This window comes from Buteo buteo, chromosome 1 (assembly GCF_964188355.1).
Source record: "Buteo buteo chromosome 1, bButBut1.hap1.1, whole genome shotgun sequence".
In the NCBI taxonomy this organism is placed as follows: domain Eukaryota; kingdom Metazoa; phylum Chordata; class Aves; order Accipitriformes; family Accipitridae; genus Buteo; species Buteo buteo.
Window position 1 is genome coordinate 9,814,443 of NC_134171.1, and position 14,857 is coordinate 9,829,299.

At 39.9% G+C, this 14,857-nt stretch overlaps 1 protein-coding gene across 2 annotated transcripts in view; it reads right to left on the bottom strand.

The window, feature by feature from the left end:
- Window positions 1-448: 448 nt before the first annotated feature.
- Window positions 449-14,857, bottom strand: part of ZFYVE28 (zinc finger FYVE-type containing 28) — a 164,128-nt gene continuing 149,719 nt past the window's right edge. For both annotated transcript variants that reach the window (XM_075019455.1, XM_075019370.1), the window contains 2 exons: window positions 3,625-3,728; window positions 449-2,708 (listed from right to left, as the gene is read on the bottom strand). In XM_075019455.1, coding sequence (XP_074875556.1) covers window positions 2,577-2,708; window positions 3,625-3,728 — 236 coding nt within the window. In that variant the 3' untranslated portion in view covers window positions 449-2,576. The remainder of the gene's footprint in view (window positions 2,709-3,624; window positions 3,729-14,857) is intronic.

Below are 14,857 nucleotides of genomic sequence, written 5' to 3' on the forward strand. Positions count from 1 at the left end.
ATCTCATACAAGGAGCAGAACAAATTAGCACTAGGTATTTATGCTTCATAAGAATAACTGTGCAGGTAGATCCAAGGAGCACTATTTTCATTGCAGATTTATATCCCCCACAGAAAAGATTAGTCAGATGTGACACAGGCAGATCAAATATGCCTAATGTGTGAAGTGGCCACCAACAAGGTATTTCGGGAAGGTAGATTTTCAGCCAGTGGCAAGAGATAGCACAAGGCAATGTTAAGTTACAGGCTAGTACTCCAGCTTTGATTTACCACCCCTTCTCTGCACAGGCAACTTCCATTTTCAAATTTAAACTCCTTTCTTTCATGTTACTTGCAAAGTGAGAAAGACTTAAGGCCAGTTTGTTTGACAGGATGGCAGCTGTCACTCCATGTAAAGAGACCCCGAAATGAAAGAGCAATCCAGCACATGGAAGTAGAAAGTCCTGACAGTTTAATTATCTGAAGAGATTACAAGATGAAAGTCTTCCTTGAGGCAAATGTATATTAGTATTGATATAGTCATTGTGCTTTTCAGTAAGAGAAATAGGAGTCTGTATTTACATAAGAAACTATAGTGTCTGAGATCTTTAAATATCATATTTATGGAAATGATTCTGAATTACAGCATTTACAAAATAAAAACAAGCTTGAATAAATATTCAATCCATTAAATAAGATTCTTTTTTTTTCTCCACAGAAGCAACTTTTTGTGCATATCTATTTCACAATTGAAGTTTGCTGTATTTTTTATCCTATAAAAGAAGCATTAAATTTGTTGGTTTTTTTCTAAAAATAAAACTGCAATAATCATTGCAATGTGAAGCCTGAGATTTAAGCCTGAATAAGTATCATTGCTTGCACCACATTACCCACCACCCACCAATCGCCCAACCCCATGCCTTTCCAAACTCTGGTGAATGCTGACACTCCAACTCAATGATTCCATGGGAAGGATTTCAGGGAAATAATAATAATAAAAATATAAATAAGGTGAGGATAACACATCATAGCTGACATTGTCTACAAACAGCATCATAAGGCTTGTGCATTACACATAAACTAAGTGAAGCTGTTTCATCTGATTCAAAACGACAGTAGTGGCAAACTGTTATACCCTTATATGGCTCATTAACACTGAATATTAAACCACTTAACAAATGGAATGTCCCTCCAAAAATAAATTAAAACAAAACAAAACAACACTGGCCGGTTTTGCTTTATCATTTTGAATGATGACCTTTCTTGAGCATGATACCGCAAACAACTTCCTTGTCCTTTTTTGTATTTATCACTTTGAAACACAGTGTGTAACACTGCGAGTCAGGAAAGGGGATACAGCAAAGAGCTCTTGATCTCGTTTCCTCTGTAACCACAGCACACAGTGTCTTGCTTTTCATGTGGCTAACTCAAAGCACGTCCAAATGCCTTTGAAACCTCAGTGCTCAGGGAGCTCTTACTGCAAATAGTTTGTGCAAGATCATAGCATGAATCCATGTGAGTCTTATGTCTTTCCTCTCCAAGTGGAGATAAAAATTAATCCCTGGTGTTTCAAATAAATACAAACATCTTCTGAGTTGTTAGCATGAGTGAAGTAACAGTATGCAATATTTTACACAGTTACTCTGCCAAATGTGGACAACAAGTACCTTTCTCTGGTTGACCATTCTGTAGGAACTTTTGAATACATCATTACATATTTGCCTTTTAAAAACCATCTAAAAAAAAACCTTAGCATGGGAGAAATAATTTGTCACATTTACTGAATTTTGCTGCTAAACTCTTTCAAAAATATGTATTTTAATACTAATTCATTCATTTGGTAACCATTTCCTCTGAAGTTTGTTAAGTGTTAAATGCTGATATAGAAACCAAAGCTCTGTGTCAGACTTTTTTTAACAGGATTTAGCATAAATAATGTAGATTATAAATACTTCCAAAACTTCAAAATATTGAACTGGAAGTTGTAAAACTTAATCTTCAGAAGACAACTTGGAGTTATTGCTCTGCCCGGTAAATGAAAGGCAACAGAAGTATACTGCTTCAGGACCTTCAGTGCTTCCTATGTGATTTGAAATAGTTTTGCTTTAATTAATCCTAGCATAGGTAGCAAAAATCTAGTAATGGGAAAGTTAAACTGCAGCAGGAGGGAGAGCGCTGACATCCACAGCCATGCTGGTATTCTAGTGAGCACAGAAGTGTCCGAGCTTTGGGATTGATTTGCTGGGATGGACTAGTTAACCGGCTACTCTGTTCCTAGCATGTAAGATAAGCAGCAATGCTTGTTCAATTCTGAGCCCTATTTCCTTCCACACAGTGCATTTGTTCTGCATATGGCATCGTAACATTAATGTTATAAATTTATGGAAGACTGTACTGTAGCCTTAGAGCTACAGACGCTTCATACTTCCCTTTAGCAGCTTAGTAAAATGCAATAAAAACTGTCTGTACAAAATTTATAATAATGGATGTCAAAGCCTACATGCCCTCGTGAGGTCCCTCTTTCAAGTTAATTCTTGGCTTAGGTCAAATATATCAGTCCATGTAAGACTCCAGAAGACATACCACTAGTTTAATATGTCAGATACCAGCTTTGTCACTATAGAAAGGAGTGACATGGAACATATAACAGTGAGTGCAAACACGGACAGGCTTCATCTGACCATAACGAGGTAATGGAGCAGAGTGGGAGGAACAGCGGGAACAGAAGATCTGAAAAACAAGAGGGAGATTTCACTTTAGTTCCTTTGAAGAACTGGGTGGAACAAAATTGGTTTCAAGAGATGGGAGAGAAGATTGTACGTGCTGGGCTCCTGTGTATTGGCAACACCACCTTCCACAGCATAGCAAGTGAAAGTCCTCTGCAGGGAATTCATAGCCCAATGACCAATTAATCTGACTGTGCTCAGCCTCTCTGATGCGGGTGCCCAAGTACTGACATCTGCAGGTCACAGGGGAAGGCAGCTCCACCAGAGACAAAAAGCAGCATCTCCCTCCACTGGTTCTGAAGAAAGACTAGGGGAATATTTGTGAATAATACCAACATTCCTAATCCTGCAAGTCCACTATAAAGTTAACAACAACTGCTACTCTACCCTCTTTCTTTCTAACTTGTACAGCAGCAAGTGAAGTGGGACTGCAGATTTCTGGCTTTGAGGCACATGATTGCTTTTTTCTCCCTCGCTCCCTCTTCCTCCCCCACAAACTTGCAAAGCAGGAGCCCTACACACCTCAGTCCTCCTGCAAAGGTTTAGAAAGAAAGCAAAGGGACACACTGTCCCTGCAGCTGAGGTGTGCATCACCTCTCACAGTGCAGGCAGCTGCGGCTCATTAAAGCCTAGAGCAGTAGTCCAGAGAGACTGTGGATTTGGGGTGTTTGTTCCAGGACCTCAATAGGGAGTTCTGCTTTTTAGCTGACAAATGCTTATTTCTGTATAAAAGTCAAAACCCTCCCCCCCACTTTCTAAACATAAGCTGAGCAGTTGGTAGCCAAGATACACAAAAACACTTGTGACTTGAAAACCCTGGCCCAGTGCACACATTTTGCTGTGCAGCTGAGTTTGTGGTATGCATAAATTTGCTGTTCTCTTTGGCAGATAGTTTCTCACATGTTTGACTGAGTCATTACCTTGCCACAGCTCCGACAGTGGTGTTTCCTGCGAATGACTGTGAAAGGAGCCTTGCACGCAGTGCAGTAGCTGCAGACTTCATCTGGAACCCAGTCAGGAGGATCTGTCAGAAACACAGCAATGAAAGGGAACATAAATCAGAAGGGAATAAAAACAAACACGCGATTACCGGATCCTCAAGGGAGTAGGGAGAATAAAATACAACAGCAGCTGCTTTCATCTGAGTTTCTCAAGGTGCTTTGCGAACAGGCAGCTAGGTGAGCTCAGGGTGCCTGGGAGAGCTCAATGCCCCCCTTCTCTGCCAGGCACCCACCTCTAGGCAGAGCACAGCAGGCACTGAAACAGCGCACAGCAGCTTTGGACTCGAAATATATCCTATTCAAATGAAAATGGCAGGGAAAAGGAGATAAGCAAAATAAAGTATGACGACAAGAGACTTAAAACAGAGCTGGATCACAGGTGTGTTTGTCAATGCAACCAGCCACCAAAACAAGCTCGGAGCTGAGATCATTCCCAGCCTCTTCAGCCCTCCCTACAGAAAAGCTGACTGCTTTTCTGCAATTAGGCAAGCAACTCTACAGATAATAAACTCGAAGCTTGACTACTGTCTGCTAAACTACTAGGACTCACTGGAAGTCACCAGTAACTACAGCAAAACCACAAAATCAAGTGTACAAGACAGCAGAGAAAGAATTGGACCATTGTCCTGAACAGCATGTTTCCATTGTTTATTACTCCTGTGAGCTCTCTAACCTCTCATAAAAGCCAAGTAGGGAAATGATTTGGGTTTGGCAAAGCAGAAGGTATTAGGCTCACTTCTGTTGAGCTGCTTCTGCTAGCAACAGGCTGACATGACCTCAGAGAGTCTAAAATTACAATTGTAGAAATGATGCAGCCAATTGCTTAATTAAGTTGTTAAACATCTAATGAAGAGCAAAGCAAGTTCTATCCAGAGTCCATGGACACAGCGAACAGGAACCGCTGGAGGTATTTACCCAAGTTCCCTGTATGCAGCTTCTCTCGAGTATTATTTACAGCATGCAACCCATGCAATTGCTGATTTATAAACCTGACAAGCAAGATCCTTGCCTCAAGGAGCATATTATCAAACAACAAAATATATGGTGCAGTTAATACAGAGGTCAAGAGGGCTACAGCTAGAAGCAGAAAGAAGGTAATTAAATGAGAAATGCACTGTATTGTTCAAACATAACCATGACCAGTTTTCATGTGTTTGTCACATTGCAACATTTGTCAAATTAAAAGTAAAAACGAAATAGCATTCAATGCGGAAAATGTTCAAAAAGCAGATTAATAAAAAGAGAACTTTGAATCTTGACTCAGCTTCTATGCACTCCTCTAAACTATTTTGGAAGTTAAATTAGTTCTAAGGAAGCAATCTTTCACTTAGTGAACAAACCAGTCTGATAAAGGTCACAGCTATAGGGACAGCAACCAAAACCAACATCTGTGTGCAGAGAAATGACTGACGTGGTGAAAAAAAGGAGACTGCACAGAGGATCCTTCACCTCATCCCTGGGAACAGTTCACCAGAAAATGTTCTGTGGGGACACAAGGCTACAAATTCCTACTTCAGAGGCACGCAGTCCTTTAGCAGCAGGAAGATGCAGGACTGCCAGCTTAAGTCGAAGCATTAATACCAATGAAACCAAGAGATTTTCCTTTGCAGTTCTTCTCCTTCTCTGCAACCTCCCTAGCTCCTACATGCAACTTGCCCAGTGAAACTTACTCCTAGTATCAGTTTATGATGTTGATTTTGAAAACTTTGTATCACTTTCACAGGGATCTCTGATCTGAAACCATGGCAAGCCTGATAACCTTGGAGCATCTCCATGTTCTCGATCCAGGAGGTCCCTTGGGCTATCACATATATTCCAAACAAAATAACCGAGCCAATAATGATGTTCCTGTTTAAAACTTGCCATTAGACTACATAGCCTTGATTATGTTTTCAGGGATTTAACTGCCCTATTGATTCTTACTAATTTTAAAGATGGCAAAATTTAGGAAGTTATTTAAGCACTGTGCCACCAGGTCTCCCTTCTCAAATGAACACAGAGCTGGTGGAAGCAGGTTTGGTAAGATGCCTACTTTGCTATCAATGCTTTATCAGCTGCATAATAATGTGGGTTACCATGTTCAGCTAGTTACTAATTTTAATATTCACAGAAAAGCCAAAAACCACAGGCTGTTTTTGTACAAACTGCAGCATGCCAATACAAACTGCAACTTCCACAGTAGCTAGGACCATAATCACTCATTCCCTTAGATCATGATTAGTCCAGACACATTACAGGCTAATGCAACCCCACCACAAAGACTCTGGAGCTCATCAACAGAAAGCAGCTTTCTTATCAGGTGTTTAACATTTGGGTTTTTTTTTTTTTTTTTTCCTGTTGTCCTTGAAGTGCAATGTTGAAAAACTTATTTTTTAATTGACCTTCTTTGGATTTTTCTCTGGTGCTAAATAAAAAAAATTGCAAAAAAAATCCTCCATGAGAAACAGCATGTTTATTTTGATAAATAAAAACCTTATAAACTCATAATAATCATATAATCCATAGTTCATGGTTACAGAATTACTTGACTGCCAAATTCATCTGCAAACTTAGTTTTTATAATTGCATGAAAAAAAAAAAATCACGTCTTAGCAGTACTCAATGTATAGAACAGTATAACCCCCTACAGACTGTTCTCTCACATTAGAGGGACTCCCTCTACCTCCACATTGGTGTCACGTCAGCTGATTCAGTGAATTAACGCATCAGCAGAATGAGCTAAAGGGCACATTTTCCCCCAGACAGTGACTCAACAACAGTAAGGCCCTTTGACAGGGCTACGTGGCCAGCCCCGTGCCCCATTGCTTCAGGGTTTTAGTGCCCTCCTAACATCCCAATTGCTTGCACCAAGGTCTGCTGCACTGCAGCACACCCCCAAATAGTAACAGTTATGTAACAGCTTTTAACATTCAAAATGCTGTACAAACATTAATTGCTTTAATCCTCGTCACCCAGCTAAAGTCAGTAAGCATGTGGGGAGAAATCAGGAGAGAAACGTCTTGCCCAAAATCATACAGTGGTGCAGCCTTGAAGTAACATTTGAAGTAAGAAACTTTGGGTCTTTAGCCCTGTGCCTTTGCTTCCAGTTGTGACTGAACAAGTCCTGACGCTGAATACAAACACAGAGGCTTCATTTTGAGAGTATGCACTTAGAAATTAATGCAATCCTGGGTTGGAGCCGAAGCACTCACCCTGGCAGGAAAGATGAAGCCCTGAACGACTCGGTGTCCCCGAGCCCATGCAAGCCCCAGTGGCAACAGGATGACACCCCTAGGTCCCCCTCGGAAGCCTCAACCTTGGGAGCAGCCCTTCTGACTGACTTACATTAATGACTGAGTCATCAGGCTTTTTATAGAACAGGTTTTTGAAATATTCTCTGAAGAGCAGTCTCATGAGAGGATAAAGCTTCAATACGAGGAACAGAGTGAGTTACACAAATTGAACCCCTAGCAGGAGCCTGAAGACACGCTGGAAGCAGGGCAGCAGCACTGCACCCGTAGGCTTTTTATGTTACAGTCCTTCTCTGGGCTACGCTGCTCCATTAGCTCTGCATGCAGCAGCAAGTGGAAACATCCAGTCTCTAAAGCGCTATCTGCCTGTGCTTCGGGGATTTGTACAAGGAATGGAGGGAAAACCTTGTTCGTGGGCTAATTGGCCCGCTGCTTTATCATGCAACGAGAGTTAAGAGAAGTCTGTTGGGAAATGGATGAAGACCACAGCACAAACATCAAAGAGGAGGAGGAAGGGAGGGAAGGGATTAACAAGACAAAGACTACAGAAATTAATTTTAGAAGAAAACATTAAAAGCATGTACAGAAAAAAAGGCAGAGAAAGGAAGAGAAACAAGTATTTAAATGAATTAGAAACTAGTTTAGAGAAAGGAAAAGGCACAAGATAAAATTAAATAGCGTGAAGACTGAAAAAGACATTTAAAAAGGAGAAACAGTATTCCCAGCTCTTAACTATTCAAAAATCTTGCATTATGATCTCTCATAAATCATGAAATTTTATGGTCTTTTTATTCATTTTATGCTGTAGCTTTTAGAATTCACCTTTACATGTCTATGCAACCTCATTAGCTGGAAACATTTTCTGCTCAAAAAAAGTTAAAAATCTCACATAAATCCAAGATGCTTGAACTTTAAGAAAACCATAATCATGATTAAAAAAACATAGCTACTGTAATTAGTTTTGCTTAATTAAATATGTGCAATAGACCTACTGCAGCCTCATCTAATCTTAGAAAACCAAGGAGAACATCTCTGCATCCCAGAGCACAAGAGGAAGAGAGCCTTGACACTGATCCATCAACAGTGTTGACTGAAACAACATTAGACCAGAACACTTAAGTTCATTCAGTGGTGCTAAGATACAAGAGACTGGGGCAGGTCAGGAAGCAATTCCAAAAGTTGCTGGAGCTTGCAGAAGGCCTCATCTAACAAATTATACTCCGTTAAAAAAAAAAAGAAAAAAAATAAGAGAGAGAGAGAGAGAAAACATGCGCAACACTACGCCCTGCTGTAGAGTAGCTACTAAACCCTAAGCTTGTGGTGGTGTTTGCATTATGGCCAGACAATCCAGAGAAAAGACCCTTTCTGCATCTTTTATCAAATATTCCTAGTGCAGAAATCAAACTGAAAGTTCCTCCTGCATTGATGTGTATTAGATTTTTAGAGCACATCATGCATAACCCTGATGATATTTTATCAAACTAACCTTAAGAGGGCTGTTCCTACAGCAGCCTGTGGAACTTACACCACTGCAGCCGTCAAAGTGCATTACCCTTGCAGCTGCAAAAAAGGTCAGATGGGCTTACTGTAGCTTTTCTGATGAAAGCAAGAATCATAAATTCTCACAGTTTTAAGTATAGAAAGTAAAGAACTAGGATGACATGACTTTACCCCTCACTTCAACTGCCACAGTAAGATGAATCTTTTTGTCCCTTATCACATATAATTTTCCGCATGTCATTCTGGGCAATCTCTGACTTTCATATAAGATTTCTAGCAGGCAATTGTACTAAAGTAATCTTTACCCTTGCTCAGTAGATTCAGTGTTGATTACAGCTGGCTTGAAATTTTTCAATAAAAATAAATTTTCTGCTTCAACAATATTATTTGATGAAAATTTTGGGGATGAGGGAGAAAACAGAGGTACAGACTTCTTAGCTTCAAGTACAGCTCTTGTCAAACAGCTTGCTTACGATGGATTTTCTGTGCAAATCTAGAAAGCTTTCACCAAAGCATGGAGCTTTGCAGACTTGGGCTCAAGCCTCCACTCTGCCTGATTCAACATGACCTTGAACAACAACATTCTGTGTCCATTCTGTACAGGTACATGATCAGCAACTCATTCTTTGGGCAAAATAATTATTTACATAAAATGGAACAACTCTGATAGAAAACACTGACTTCTGCTGGGATATGGTTCAAATCTTTACTTTAGATCAGACGGATCAGAGACTTGGATCTTGCACTCCATTACTGGGAGTCTTTCTCTGTAAGAGCTATCAATCATAAACTAGAAGCAAGTTGATAATGTAGATCTGCATATTACATAGCAGAAGAACACTCAATACGTGTATGTTTAGGACAAAAAATTTCAAACCTAATCAAAATCCCAGTTATGTCATTGTGGAGCTGAATAAGCCTCTGCTTTACAGTACTTATGGGATGTTCTCTACTCCTGCAGTAAAATCTCAACAAGTTCCACACGGTGCTAACAGAGAGGGATAGTCTTTGAAAAAGTGAAAGTCTCTGAACAAGTTCTTAAAACCTAAGTCAGATCAAATTATTGCGATACAACCTAAAAACTGTATAAAATCCTCTAATTTTACATGCATGATTAAATATGTTCAGTTGATTATAAAACATTGCCTCAATACGGAAAACTTGATGCTAGATTCTTCTCTTGCACAGTGTAAGCGGAGCTGCTGAATAAGGAAAAAGTAAAAAGTTACATGGACAGAGTATGTTTGGCCACTGAACTGTGCAACAATTTAAATTCTTTCATTTAGAAAGCATTGCTGGTCATCATTATAAATAATAGAGTAGCCATAGGCATGTAGAGGACAAAAAAATTGAAGCATTCAGCTAGAGCTCATTCTAGGCTCACAGTTATTAGATTCTGCACATACAGTAGCATGGGTGGGTCTTCTTGACCTTGTGACTTCTTACTGCAACAAGAACGAGAGCTTGAGCCTTGGGACCATAAATCACTGAATTGTGCTTGTGCTGCTGGTTGGAGAGCAGGGAGGACTTGTGATTAGACAAAAGTGGGTGGGCTGGAATATTACAAGAGGAAAAGGGATCAAGGAGAAATAGCGTGCTGTTGTACAGCAAACAGATGCTAACACCATTTGGCACAAACAGATATTTGTACTGGCAGCCACAGCAAATCCATTGTGGCTGGAGTTATAACTAGGTGGTAGCAAGCAAGGTAGTTCTGTACGGATGCTAGAGGGATAAGGAGTGAAAATGAATGTATGATTGCAGAGAGAGCTGAGATGCTAAAGCAAGTATTTTCGTGGAGCACCAGCAGCTTTGTAATGCTGTTTTTCCTTGAGAAAATCTTCTGATTTCTAGATGTCTCATGCTTCTGCCTAGACAAGATGTGTAACTCACTTTCTTAGCCAGCCTGTAACTTCACGACATGGACAATTAAAAATATTCACCTTCCCTCAATCGCAACAGACAAATCTTCCAGAGTAATGAACTACCCCAAAATACACATATGGTCAAAACTCAGATTTGCCAAAGTTCACTACTAAAATCATCAAGCTCACAAGGATAAAAATAATGCTCCCAAATATGGTGAGCAGCGACTTATGCTTGATCACATTTACAGTTTGATAAAAAAATGAATACACAAAAATCCTTATCAAGACAAAAAAAAAGTTGTTACTCTGTGTGTGTGTATATCTATATCTGTGTATACATATATGGGAACCTGCTGACAAATACAAAGCAAGTTTTGTGTTGGGGCTAGAAACACAATCCCAGACACATAAATGGCAGAAAGACAAACTTCTACTTCCCTGATGCTTGTTTTTTTTAAAGCTGTAATATATTAAGAATGATGCAGGTCTGTCCCAGCAGGGATACATTTATACTAGGTTAACTAAGAGTAATTTTCTTATATTTTCAAATGTGGAGGTTTCCTTTAATTTGCATGTGACCCACGCTACCCACTCTCAGTCCCATGCAAACATCTTGGTCAGCTTATTATCCAAGTTGGAGCTCAGGAACTTTCCAATAACCATGCTGGCTCGTAGCTCACCAGGACACAGGGAGAAAGACAGTGCCACAAAAGGTCCTGAGACACAGGCCCCTTCTGCTGTTACTGCAATTCAGACCAAACACCACTGGTAGCAAAGAGCCCAACCTGCTTTTTTCTGAGCAGCTGCCACTACAATTTGCTTCGAGTTTATACACAGAATTTTGTCCCCCATGGGCCATCTTCTCATCATACAACCAGGACATGAAATTTTATTGTATTCAAAACTTATTCATGGAATATTGTATAAATTAATCTTGTATTCTTAGAAAATATAAATGTATTTGCTTTACATTCTCTCCCTATAACAATATAGTGCTTTTTATAGTCTGTGAAGTATAAATACATATGCTTCCTCAAAAGAAAGTCCTAGAAGCATTAGGACAGCAAAGATGAACATATATTCCATAGGCTCATCTGTACTTTTGAAAATGCTTTTGTTTTGGAATGCCAATTAATCTGTAGTTTATTGCATTTCAACCTTCAGAAGGTCACAGGATTTAACTCTTACGCCCTTGCCAATGTCAGTTGGCTCATAATAAACATTCATATTTGTTTTATGATCCAGACCAGCTAGTGGGTTTTATATACAGTAAGAATGAGAAATCTGACAAAAACAAGTGATTCATCTTTATAACCTGAGTAGAGGCCGGAACCTTCAGTAGAATCTTAAACCTATTCATTTATTTGTTCAGGTTGCTGGGCTTGCTTTCTCTTTTTTTTTTTTTTTTTTTTTAATTATCATTGATTGGATGCAATCTTAAACATTCAGTACTTTCTGTAAGAGGGATTTATTTGATAATTGGAAAAAGCTTTCCTGGCAGGTAGCTCGCTGGACTTTCTCAATCTAATACATGCTCATGTTCTGCCACGATAGCAGAAGGGAGGAGCTACTGATGTGCTCATTTGCTTTAAATTGTTTTCATTTTCAGCTGAAATCATTAAGAGTGACCTGAAGCATAGAAACAATGTACAAATAAGTAACTAATTTTGGTGCAATGCTGTCAACAGATTGGTGCAACACTCTCAGACTTTGCGTTGAATCCATTTACAGTGGTAACTGCAGTATACTCCTGTTGGTGGCCTGTGGTCCAGATTTGGCCTGGAGGACAAACCCATCAGGCTTGCTGCAAGAAATAGGGCACAAAGTTCATGTAGCAAAGGTTGTCTTAACCACCAGACATCTTCCACCTGCACCCAAACATCACCCAAAGTCAGGGGCTGTTGCTTCCACAGTGGCCAGCAAAAACGAGGTGGGTGGGGAGGTGTTATAGGAGGGAAAAGGCACATGGCTGCTGAGGTTAAAATACTGCTGTAAGTTTATGCCTCATGCTAGATGCCTTAGGGATAGCAAAACCATGTATCCCATTAGCTATCACTGCATACCTCAGTAGAAAAAAAAAGTCTGTAGAGCATTGCCAGCAATGATAACTTGTCACCTGAAGGGACAGGAGCCTGGAAGGTACTGGAAGTGAGGAGACAGAATGGGTGTTTCTACAGTTCCCACAAATTCAACAAATTGACCCACTTCAGATGTCCCTTTTTGTAGGGCTGTTGTGGTTTGTTCTGGTTTGGAAGGTGAAGCTCATCTCCATGCTCCCCAGCACCCTCTGTCTCTTTGTGATACAGAAAATTCCTGCCCATCAGTAAATTTGAAGACTAAGTAACAGCAGACTACACTAGTTAGTTTACACAGTCAGAGGAGCTGTATTGATTTGTACAAGTAGGTAGTTTCAGCATAAGCACTTAGACACAAGCCACGTTAAGACTCCCACAGAAAGTCTGCAAGGAGATTGATTCAGACATGCCCAAGCCTTCCCAGTCAAAAGCAGAGTACCTGCAGGAGCACTGGCTAACTGGCTCTGTTTAGAGGATGTGTTAGCATGGGAAAACATTGCACTAAGGCAGCCAAGCTCATTCTGGCATCCAAATCCACTTATTCAAAAGGGACTAGGTTATCCCACAAGGCTCTGCTTTCCATCACAGAGGCATATGTGAAACACCTGCTATTTAGGAACAAAGGTGCAGGCAGGGGGCTGTTTTTGCTGTAGTTATCTGCATATGCTATTAATAATACAGGCTGGGTTTTATCATTTGCTTAGAGCAGGGACATAACTGATTCACGCTACCTGGGTACTGCAAGGGCCCTCGTAACTCCAAAGATTACCCTTTACCGTACTCCTGTGTGGCCATAACATCACCTAAGCACCCAGACTGTTGTCCTCTATTTCAATAAGTAACATCCCAAGCCACAGGCTGCACTTCTCCAAACATAAAACCTTCCCTGTGTCAACAGAAGATGCCATGAAAAGCTGAAGAACCTTAAAAGCTGAGTAACATGCCAGGGAAGTGAAGTGACTTAGCCGTGGCAAAACGTACATCCACTGTGAGAAGGTTATTCAGCATCCTGCAGTTCAGAACAACTTGCTTTTGAGTTCTGCAAGTCAAATTCACTGACAGCATCAGGCATCGATTCAAAACAAAAGAATATGAACTGAAATGGTAGAGAATGAATAATCTCTTGCGTTCTTTTCCAATACAGCCTATACATGGTAAGGATTTTGCTTAAAGATTTGTTCTTTACTGCACCTTCTGTGACATTCTGAATTATGGCACAATAGAAAAATCAATTAAAATGACTGCTGAATAGTTCTTTATCTGCCACCCAATCATCTTTCTCCAAAAGAGGCATTTCTACAGTGCATTATACATGAATTAGCCCTGCTGTTCTATAATAGAGATCCTTTAGCCTGCAGCTTCAGAAAAAGGGTAAGCAAGCAAACCATAGGTTTTATATAGGCACAAAATAACGTATAAATATGTACCATTACTCTAAACCCTAATCTTTAATATGCCTTCCCCTCCCCCCCCATGATTTCTGATCTTTATTAAAAATGACATTTCGTTTCTGTTGGTCACCCCTCTCTGCATACAAGCAGAGATGTACACTGTTTATCACTCAGTTCTTAGTCATTCTGCATTCAAAAACCTCTCACTGGAAGAACAGTAGTGCATATGGACAAATAGACAACAATAGATCAAAGTTTTAAAGCACAGGGAAATTACTGCACACTTGAATTTCTGGGAAGCTCAGATACAGTTTCACAGTTGACAGCTGTCTTGTATTTCTCACTTGACCACAGAGATACCACTACTCCAATAATTGGGCTCCTGGTGCGCTGACACCACCACTTAGCCCTGAAAATCAAAGCTGATTGCTTTCTTGTTTGCTCCGTCTCATACATCTACTTTCTCTTTTCTTACTCTCTGACTGCAAGTACTCTGTTATTTTTTAATCCGTTTTTTATACAATGTTTACCATACTAGGGCTATAGTCCATAACTGATTCCTAAGCACTCCCACAGCATGTCAGATTAAAAAGAAAACCAAAAACTTCTGAGCTCTTGGAATGCTTGAATCCTGACCAAAACTTTGAGACTTATATATGCACTTCTCTTCACTTTTACCATGTATTCAGTGAGATTCGAGTAACCTCAGCAGACTTGCCTAAAACTAACTTTTTCTTTGAGTAATATGGTGAAGAATATGAAAATAATAACCAAAATATTTTGATCAAAGACAAAAGTGAAGAAAATCTGAAAGGTACTTCTGCCACGGGAAAAAGTAGCACCTCCACATATAGCAAACGATATAAAAGATCTCTTTAGATTTGGCTGAGAAGACCTTACTTAGGGCTTTGCATCTTACACAGTGCTCTGAAACTTGTCAGATGTTATGTCATACACTATATTAAAGCCTTTACTATACAGAACCTTTCTCCACTGATACAAAGGAATTCATACTGCATATGACAAATTGTAGGTCAGAGTTTCATGAGGCTGTTAGAAAAAAATCTGAAAGAAATATGCTCAGTTTA